General features: G+C 33.4%; 2 protein-coding genes and 1 non-coding gene across 3 annotated transcripts; 2 read left to right on the top strand and 1 right to left on the bottom strand.

Moving 5' to 3' along the window:
• Positions 1 to 835: 835 nt before the first annotated feature.
• LOC111901135 (serine/threonine-protein kinase BSK7) lies at positions 836 to 5375 on the top strand. The gene is made up of 11 exons (XM_023897013.3): positions 836 to 1075; positions 1926 to 2147; positions 2241 to 2458; positions 2799 to 2934; positions 3030 to 3163; positions 3243 to 3348; positions 3529 to 3614; positions 3795 to 3983; positions 4342 to 4494; positions 4579 to 4692; positions 4805 to 5375. Exons 2-11 carry the CDS (start codon positions 2069 to 2071, stop codon positions 5045 to 5047), a joined length of 1458 nt encoding a protein of 485 aa, XP_023752781.1. The 5' UTR covers positions 836 to 1075; positions 1926 to 2068; the 3' UTR covers positions 5048 to 5375.
• Positions 5376 to 5636: 261 nt separating this feature from the next.
• Positions 5637 to 5708, bottom strand: TRNAC-GCA (transfer RNA cysteine (anticodon GCA)). Its single transcript has one exon. It is a non-coding gene; the product is annotated as a tRNA-Cys (tRNA).
• Positions 5709 to 5896: 188 nt separating this feature from the next.
• Positions 5897 to 8431, top strand: LOC111901136 (uncharacterized). Its single transcript, XM_023897015.3, has 7 exons — positions 5897 to 6054; positions 6129 to 6187; positions 6615 to 6762; positions 6851 to 7008; positions 7089 to 7190; positions 7288 to 7411; positions 7673 to 8431. Exons 2-7 carry the CDS (start codon positions 6185 to 6187, stop codon positions 8374 to 8376), a joined length of 1239 nt encoding a protein of 412 aa, XP_023752783.1. The 5' UTR covers positions 5897 to 6054; positions 6129 to 6184; the 3' UTR covers positions 8377 to 8431.
• Positions 8432 to 8492: the final 61 nt, after the last annotated feature.

The raw sequence follows: 8492 nt of genomic DNA, 5'->3' as shown, positions 1-8492 counted from the left end.
TGCGAGACTTCTCGGATGAAGCATTACACTTCTAATAAACGACTTTTAAACACATAAAAGTTATCAAACTAACCTTAAATAAGTAAATCAAAACAATGAGTTTGACTTAGATTGGCTTTTACAATAACGAAAATAACGGGTTGTCAGAATATAGCAACCTGGTAAAGAAGATGAAGATGTTTTCTGAACAACATGCCCATTAACGACTGGTTGAGAAACCTGATGAGCTTGTTTGGTTGATGAAATGTGCCACAAGTGTTTGTCTAGAATGATGATGATGCTTAATATAATAATAATTTAAAAAATAAATAAAAATAATGAAGATCAAAAAATATATTATGGTTATTTTTTCTATCAAAACCGATATTATATTTAATAGATCGAAAACACATCAATCTTTTTTCTAGTAAGTGCGACTTCATCATATACACATATTCAAACTTTTAGAATCATGCTAACTAAATAATAGTATAAATTTGAAACTTAATTAATATTTATATTTAATAAGTAATAACATTAACCCCAATAGCCTTTAAAAATGGTTTTTGAAAAGAAAACGTCAACATTGAATTATTCTTGACTTAATTACAGATATCGGACTCATCAAATTTGGGTTGATAAACTACTTTATTTTTTTTATTAAAAGTATTTTCAAAGTTTTTAGTCATTTTTTAATTATTTACTTTTTGTCCGTAATTTGATTTTTAACTACTGATTATAGACTTATAGTATTGGGCTGTGGTTAATGGAATGGTCAAACAAGACACATTGTAAAAAAAAATGATTAAAAAATTCTTTATGTCGGTGGAAAATTGAAATCCAGAATAGTAATCGTGTGCACACTTGGAAGACCAAAGGGATCTGCAAACTTATCATAATCATCAAACAAACATATGCTATCAAGATTTCCCATTTCAACCCAATTTCTTCTTGATCTCTGATTCATTCATTCAAGAGAGAGAAAGAGAAAGAAAAAGGAGAAGAAGAGAATCTTGAAAGACCATTTTATCCTTTTGAGTCTTTGACTCAACTGGGTCCATGAATCTGCAAGTGCTCTTGTAATTTGAAGCAAAAGGTTTGAAGAATTTACTTGATGTTTCCTGATTTGTGTGTTTCGAATCGTGATTTGATTTTAATTTCTCGAACTTGAGCTGTTCAGCTCGAAGTTCAAGTTTTGTTGATTTGGTTTTGAACTTCGAAGCCCTAATAAGATTCTTGAAGTTGTAATAAGTTGATTGATGCTAATTACAAGGTTTTCTTTTGATGAGCTCACTGCATTTATCGCTGATATTGAGATTTATAGATCAATCGGTTGAGATATAGCAATCAGTGAATGCGAACTGATGTTGATTTCGAGGTTTTAAGTAGGAGTAAGCTTTGATTTTTGAATCTTTTCATTACGTTAGCGTCTAATTTGTACGTGTTCTTGAATCTTATTAAGTTTAGGATCACTTTTAGAACTGGGCTATTGAAACTTTGAAACCCTAATATAATTCTTGTTACTGCAGCTAGATTTATCGCCGTTATTGGAATTTTATAGTTACATAGGGTTGAGATTTTGCTGATAATGTAAATTGGTGTTGCTTTAGAGGTTTAAAATAGGAGAAAGCTTTTATTTTTAATCTTTTTGTTCACTTTTTTTTTTGTTTAGTTTGTATATGTTCTTAAATGTTGTCAACTTGAGAAGCATTTTAAGAACTGGGTTCTACTAAACTTTCAATCCCCATTAATTTTTTTTTTAAATCCACTGCTAATTTAAAGGTCTTTTTTACTGGGTATATTGTTTTTTTCAAGATTAATCAACTTTGTAGATACATTAGTTAAGATTTTACATTAACCAATGCTAATTCTTGTTTCTTGATCATTTTTGGGTTCTGGGGTCCTTAAACAGTTACAGTTTGATTCTAATTATGATCACAATGCAGATTTTCAGGTTTGCTTAATGTTTAATGGAGACAAAAAGCATAGTTTCGAGTGCCTGAGAAGCTGGATTGAATATTAATAAATATTTATCATAATAATATAAATAAACAATTCAAAGATTTCAATTTTAATTTATTTTGAAATCATGGGCTGTGAATTTTCTAAAATGTGTTCGTGTTGCGATACCATAGAGGATGGAGTTGTAGCTCAACCTGGTAATGTTGGTAAGTCAACTTTGCTCATTGTATCATTATTAGAAAATAGCTTATGTGGCATGATTATGATCCTTTTTATTTTTTTATTTTTTTAATTTCCAGAAAATGATATGGGGGAGACAAGTGATCTGCCTTCATTTCGTGAATTTTCTGTTGAACAACTTAGGAATGCTACATCTGGATTCTCTGTTGAAAACATTGTTTCTGAACATGGTGAGAAAGCCCCTAATGTGGTGTATAAAGGGAAGTTGGCAAATCAGAGGCGAATTGCTGTCAAACGCTTTAATCGATCCGCCTGGCCTGATTCCAGACAGTTTTTGGTAACTAAATGACCATTTTACCCTTACATTCCAACAACCAATGCTGACATTAATTCATCAGTTTTGACACTATAGGAGTAAAAAAGAAACATCCATGTATATAGCTGTTAAGGTTAAGTGCTTAACTCATTAAGCCCATTAAGTAAAAAAGAAACAACTCCAAAGTCCAACTTGTTGTCAAAATTATTTGAGAAAGTAACATCTGACTTTGGGGAAATGGAAGAAAAAAGTAAATAAGGGCAAATTTGTAAAAAAGTGGGAAAGCCTTGTTTTTTTGTGGTGAATCTTATAAAGTAAATAAAGATTTATAAATTGAATTTTGTTTCTGTGATTATGACAGGAAGAAGCAAGAACAGTTGGACAACTTCGAAGCCCTAGATTGGCCAATTTACTTGGTTGTTGTTGTGAAGGTGATGAAAGATTACTTGTTGCTGAATTTATGCCACATGAAACACTTGCAAAACACCTTTTTCATTGTAAGTTACTAACAAAATAATCAACCCTTTTTTGCTAATGACATAATGTTTGTGATTCAAGTGTAAAGTTTTGATTTTTATTAAATCTTGAATAGGGGAAACACAACCTATGAAATGGGCAATGAGGTTACGGGTGGCGTTATATCTTGCAGAAGCTTTAGATTATTGTACAAGCAAAGGGCGTGCTCTTTACCATGATCTTAATGCCTATAGAATAGTCTTTGACGATGTATGAATTACGATTCTACCCCTACTTGTTGCTTGTTGATGAATCTTTTGTAACAATCTTGATTTGGAACATATTGTAGGATGCAAATCCAAGACTTTCTTGCTTTGGGTTGATGAAGAATAGTAGGGATGGAAAGAGCTATAGTACAAATTTGGCATTTACACCTCCCGAGTATCTGAGAACGGGTATCAACTCTCTCTTCTTTATCTCTCACACACACATGTGTTTGTGTGTGTGTGTGTGTTTATATTGAAATTTTATTAGGAGGGTATATCGGGGTTTGTTTTTCTTGTGGCTAATCATGATCTTGAATTCTTGATATTGGTTTTCTAATTGTTTGTTTCTTCTTGAATTTTTATGTGTAGGGAGGGTAACACCGGAAAGTGTAATGTATAGTTTCGGTACCCTTTTGCTTGACCTTCTAAGTGGGAAACACATTCCACCTAGCCATGTACGTTTTCGTACAACATTTCAACCTAAATTACTTATTTGCCCATTGTCATTACTATAAAGATCATTCTTCTTCGACTAGATCTCTTTTGTTTTGTCATTATTGATGGGCATTTTAGACATCAACACACCAAACATACGAAAGGGCATCTATAACTTGATTGTTATTTGAATTTATCAGGCTCTTGATCTTATAAGAGATAGGAATCTCCAAATGCTTACCGATTCTTGCTTGGAAGGTCAATTTTCTAATGATGATGGAACCGAATTAGTACGGTTGGCTTCAAGGTGTTTGCAGTATGAGCCACGTGAGCGCCCAAATCCAAGGTCATTGGTTTCTTCTTTGGTTCCTCTACAAAAGGAAACTCAGGTATTAAGTAAATATATCTTCTTTCATCATCACATCACATAAAGTTGCAATTTTTATCATTATTAAAGGTCTTTCACATCTTTCTCCCCCTTTTCACCTTTTTGGGTGGGGCTAAAAAGCTGCAATTCTTGTCTCATTGACATCAGTCACAAGTCGCATCAAATACAGGACAACCTATTATGTTTTGTTTTGATTTGTCTTGTCTTGTATACCAAATGGGGCCTTATAGTACATTCTTTTTGCAAAAGTTACAGTTTTTGTCTCATTCACATCTCAGTTACACTAAATGCAGTACAATCTGCTCTGTTCTGTCATGTCCTGTGTAACAAACAGTGTCTTAAAGTACATTTTTTTATAGGAACCGTCTCATGTGTTGATGGGTATGCCACAAGGTGGCTCTGCTATGCCACTAACGCCACTTGGGGAAGCTTGCTTAAGAATGGATTTAACATTCATACATGGAGTCTTGGAAAAATTAGGTTACAAAGATGATGAGGGTGCTGCAACTGAGGTTTGTTTATTGTTTTTTCGCTATCTTTTGACTTTGTTTGACCTTGACTTTCTAAAAATCATTCATGATTGTTGGTTGTTGTAGCTTTCATTTGGGATGTGGACTAATCAAATACATGATACATTGAACTCTAAGAAGAAAGGGGACTCTGCTTTTCGTCATAAAGAGTTTAAAGCTGCAATAGACTTTTATACACAGGTTTGTTACCTTGTTCTTTTGTTTAGGACCTTAATCTTTTTAATCTAAAAGTTCAAAACTTGCATTAGTTGTGGATCAAATACCTGCTTTTTTTTTTTTTTTTGGAATATAGTTTATTGAGGTGGGGACCATGGTATCTCCAACTGTATTTGCAAGAAGAAGTTTGTCATATCTGATGAGTGAAATGGCACAAGAAGCCCTAAATGATGCAGTTCAAGCCCAAGTTATATCCCCAATTTGGCATATAGCATCTTATTTACAAGCTGCTGCTTTATTTGCATTGGGGAGGGAAAATGAAGCACAGATTGCACTAAGAGAAGGGTCGGTTCTTGAAGAGAAATATAACGCCAACTGAGAAGGGTATTTTGGTCATTTCATTTCCTCCCCTTTGATGATGGTATACGGAAGGGAAAACACCCAAGTCAAGTGTTTGATTTGATGATATAATGGTGGAAAAGAAAAAGGGTTTGAGATTTGTTTGTTTGTTGTTGTGGAAGCATTCTTTTGGAATACTTTTTGGTGAAATTGGTTGGTTGAATTAATGAATTTTTTTTTTGTTGTTTTGTTTTATTACTTAGGGGTGGTGTAATGTAATGACATGTTTACCCTTTGGTTTGGAAGGGTGGTATTGGTAATGACTTTTTGTCTTCTTGTTAATACGAAATCTTTGGTGGATTGGATTATTTCTATTTATTTTGTTTGGTGAAATATTTCATCTTTGTTGAAGTTTAGATAATTGTTTAGGATTGAAATATTTCATATTTGTTGAAATTTAGATAATTGGTTAATACTTGAAATATTTCTTACTTGTGGAAATTTCGATATTGTTTTTTTTATAAATGATGAAAGTTCAAATATTGGATATAAAGTTTTATTGTATAAAATACATCATAATCTTAAGTAGATCAAAAAGGAAAAAAAAATTAAGTAACAAAAACTTAAAAAGGGCCCAACCGGGTTCGAACCGGTGACCTCTTGATCTGCAGTCAAATGCTCTACCACTGAGCTATGGACCCGTTTTTGATTATTAAGAAGTTTTATTTTATTTATAGCACAAAAGTATTCAGTTCAGATAATAAAAGTTCTCAAATAAACGATGTCGCATATGTGTGGTTAAACTGGTTTTCTAATTATCTTATTTATAGTTTTGTTGTAAACAAACAATTGTACGAAAAATATATTTTAAATGTCAAAACTAGCCATTTTAGATATTGCTTATGCATTTAAACGATTTCATTTCATTCTGAAAGACTCTTCAGTCTTTACAGTTCACACATGCCAGCTTCAAATTCAAGAAGCTTCTTTCACCTCAAAAATCTCCGATCTATGTCCATCGTCGCCGCTATCCATATCCAATTTCCGGTAACATTTATACAGATTATACTTTCTGGGTGACCGTATAAACTCAATTCTAACATGTATATGTATTTTTGCAGAGCAAAATTTCCCCCTTCCAGCTCAACCTAACGGAAGCTATCCGCGTTGTGCTTAAATGGTGAGTTCCAACTTCAATTTTATGCTTTTACAGCAATTGATTTTGTTCGTATTTGTAGTTTAAGTTTTTGAAGTAATATTGCGAACCTAAACGTTTGTATTCATGTTTTCATTCGAAAAGTTTTTGTTCTTCAGTAGACATGCATGATGCATGTGGCTATTTGGTGCGTTGTGGGCGTTTTCATAGTGATAATTATTAATCGGATAACAGTATAATCATTTGATTGAAGTACATCAGAAAAATTAATTTATTCTGGATAATCAGTTCTTTCAGCAACTAAATCGGATGATTATGTCTTGAAAGTATTAGAAAAACCGTGATCAGAAGTCATAATCATAATCAGCAATCGCTTTTGCACCATATCAATAACAAGTTACATGATCATACACACGATTTAGTAATCTGACTACTATTGTCAAATTTTTAGGGCACACAAATGGTGGACAGTAACATATTAGCCTTCATAGAGAATGAAGTGATGCCTCTACATGAAGTACTAAATGCAATAAGAATGGTAAAGAATGAAGCAGTTGAAAAGATCAATCCTTTAATCATCAGTCATGCTTCATCACTAAGTACCTTTCTCATTTCACCTATCAATTTCTCCCCATTTACCTCTTTAAACTGTATTATAACTTATCTTAATGAACAACACTGTAACAGGTTCTTTGCAAATGGAGTCTTCCTCTGTGGATTTCATCATATCCATGGGTACATCAGAAGATTTTCCTGGTGATAATTTGGTTGGGGAATTTTCACGGGTTTTAAAGCCTGGTGGACAAATCTTTATTCATCAAAGTTTTGATGCTGCCAAAAAGAATGTAAAACATTTGTCTTCTTCCCAAAAGTGAAACTAATCTAGGCTTTGTGTATCAATTAATCACTGTTAACTGTTTTTCAGACAACATCTTCCCTTGGGCGCAAGTTATTAGTTGCAGGGTTTTCAAATATTGAGGTGGTTCAGATGGCAGAGGTGCTGTCTGAAGGTCTCCAGTCTTTTGGGGTAAGCAAAACTTCAAAGAAATCAATAGGTCACCATTTATGTGACCCAAAATTATATTTTTATGAAACATTGAAATGGTTAAATTTATTGTCAACAGGTAAAGGGAAAGAAGCCTTCTTGGAAGGTTTTACCAAAAGTTGTGGTTGTTGATGAAATGGATGTTATAAATGAAGATAGTCTCTTATCTGAAGAGGATATGAAGAAGTCCCAACTCCCAACAAGTAAATTCATATTCAAGTTTTTATATATGATCCGAGTAGTTTGATTGAGATATTTGCGTGTCACTATAATATCTAAATGGGTTGATGTCATAAATGGGTAACAAACTATCTGAGATGTTTAAAAACACCATTGTTTATAAGCAACTAGAACATCGTGTTCGCTAAAATACTGTTAATATAAGGGTATTTTGGAAAAAAAAAACATTCAGTTGCTTACCTTATGATAAAAAGAATCTTATGAACCCAAAATTTGTTTTGCAGTTGGAGATTGTGAAGTTGGAAGCAAACGAAAAACTTCACAACCACCACACTCCCTACAATTTGAACCCATCCGATTTCCTACTAAAACTTCACAAAACAAATTTCATGCATCTCAACCCCAATCAACAGATGATGATGACACATGTCTACCTGAACCATCTCGACCGGTTAAGAGCTCCAAAAGAAAGAGCTCTGAGAAAACCGCAAATCCTTGTTGTACGGGTCTTTCTAACGGTCAAGAATGTACTTCGGCCGAGGAAGCCGCATTGGCAAGTGCATGGGTCGACATTTTGGAGGAGGATGGTTCAACCGGTAACGTGGAAACTGTTGAACTCAATGACACGGATGACGAGATTGAGCCCGAGGATGATGATATTGAGCCGGAAGAACCTAGAAGCCCCATTGGGAAGGATAAAGGAAATAGAGCTTCGTCGTCAACGTTATCGGGATCCGGTATGGATGAAAAAATAGATCGATTAGTGGATAAGTTGGACAAATTTACCTCGACTTATGGCCGAATGGAAAAAGAAAAAATCCGTATAAAGGAAAAAGCATGGAAGGAAAAAATCCGTGCACAAAATGAAGCGCGCGAGGCTGAAGATTTTAAAATCTTAACGACAAATATCGATCATCTAACTGGACCTTCTCTTCGAGCGGCTTTAGCGTTGAAGGAAAAAATTGCAAAAAAATATGGTTTTGAGTGATTTTTTTTTCATGTACTCTTAAATATTTTAGTTTAACATAATTAATTATCAGAAATCTTGTATTTGTTTTTTTTTGTTTGTTTTTATTTAATAGTATATGAAAAAAATGACCCGGG

The sequence above is a fragment of the Lactuca sativa genome, chromosome 6 (genome assembly GCF_002870075.4).
Source record: "Lactuca sativa cultivar Salinas chromosome 6, Lsat_Salinas_v11, whole genome shotgun sequence".
NCBI classification, from domain to species: Eukaryota; Viridiplantae; Streptophyta; class Magnoliopsida; order Asterales; family Asteraceae; genus Lactuca; species Lactuca sativa.
Note: the sequence above shows the minus strand (reverse complement) of the source record. Positions and strands in the feature narration are given on the sequence as shown.

Bases quoted from the DNA above. Each gene is read 5' to 3' on its own strand.
- LOC111901135 (XM_023897013.3), top strand. From the start codon at position 2,069: ATGGGCTGTGAATTTTCTAAAATGTGTTCGTGTTGCGATACCATAGAG. The intron at 2,935-3,029 runs GTAAGTTACTAA...AATCTTGAATAG, and splicing joins TGCAAAACACCTTTTTCATT to GGGAAACACAACCTATGAAA. The intron at 4,495-4,578 runs GTTTGTTTATTG...TGGTTGTTGTAG, and splicing joins ATGAGGGTGCTGCAACTGAG to CTTTCATTTGGGATGTGGAC.
- LOC111901136 (XM_023897015.3), top strand. The intron at 7,009-7,088 runs GTAAAACATTTG...ACTGTTTTTCAG, and splicing joins TTGATGCTGCCAAAAAGAAT to ACAACATCTTCCCTTGGGCG. The intron at 7,191-7,287 runs GTAAGCAAAACT...TATTGTCAACAG, and splicing joins AAGGTCTCCAGTCTTTTGGG to GTAAAGGGAAAGAAGCCTTC.